The sequence below is a fragment of the Rhincodon typus genome, chromosome 47, assembly GCF_021869965.1.
Source record: "Rhincodon typus isolate 14 chromosome 47, sRhiTyp1.1, whole genome shotgun sequence".
In the NCBI taxonomy this organism is placed as follows: Eukaryota; Metazoa; Chordata; class Chondrichthyes; order Orectolobiformes; family Rhincodontidae; genus Rhincodon; species Rhincodon typus.
In genome coordinates, this window is record NC_063378.1 from 1,624,660 (window position 1) to 1,625,611 (window position 952).

Below are 952 nucleotides of genomic sequence, written 5' to 3' on the forward strand. Positions count from 1 at the left end.
GTGCAGCAGTAGGTGTGAACAGTGAGCGTGCGGCGGTAGGTGTGAACGGTGAGTGTGACTGTGCGACATGCCGCCCCCTGCAGGAGAACCCGTACGTGATGAGGAAGCGTAACTTCCAGCAGCTGGCAGAGAACGATCAGTACGAGGGGTTCTGTGTCGACATGCTCAAGGAACTCGGTGACATCCTCAAGTTCAACTTCAAGATCAAACTGGTGGATGATGGACTGTACGGAGCTCCAGAAGCAAATGGCTCCTGGACGGGAATGGTCGGAGAGCTCATCCAGAGGGTAGGATCCAGCCACCGACGCGCACCAATCCCGGTTAGGCCCAGAATCACGGGGCACGGTTGGCATTGCCGCAGGGAGAGGGGATGCGTATGGGAATCTGCCGAGGACCACTGCAGTGGGCACCACTTCCCCTGGGAGGGGTTTGGATCTGTGGACAACATTAGGATAAGGCCCAACAAGACCAGCGTTCTCAGCGCAAGAAGTTTTAAAAGTATCCCAATTCCCCCTATGTAGCTGAGTTTTAGGTTCACGGAAATAAAGACCAGGTTTCTGGGATGAATAGGAATTCCTGCCTATTACAGGCAATTAAAATCTAGCTACAGCTAAACCATTGGCATAGAACACCATTAGTTTATACTGTAAACCACTTATAAACTCCCCCTTACACACACACACACACACACACACACACGCAGACACACACACACAAACATGCACACACACACACACACACACACACACATATATACACACACACACACACACAGACAGAGACACATACATACACACACACATATACACACACACTCACACACACACACGGACACATACATACAGACACACACACACACACATATACACACACACAGACAGACACATACATACACACACACATATACACACACACACACACAGACACAGACACATACATACACACACACACA

The 952-nt window shown here is 49.8% G+C and overlaps 1 protein-coding gene across 1 annotated transcript in view; it reads left to right on the plus strand.

Annotated features, from left to right (window-relative positions):
* The window catches only part of LOC125487922 (glutamate receptor ionotropic, kainate 5-like), a 14,837-nt gene that overhangs the window by 8,945 nt on the left and 4,940 nt on the right, over window positions 1-952 (plus strand). The window contains exon 8 of the mRNA XM_048620567.1: window positions 84-287. Within this exon, the coding sequence (XP_048476524.1) occupies window positions 84-287 (204 nt within the window). The remainder of the gene's footprint in view (window positions 1-83; window positions 288-952) is intronic.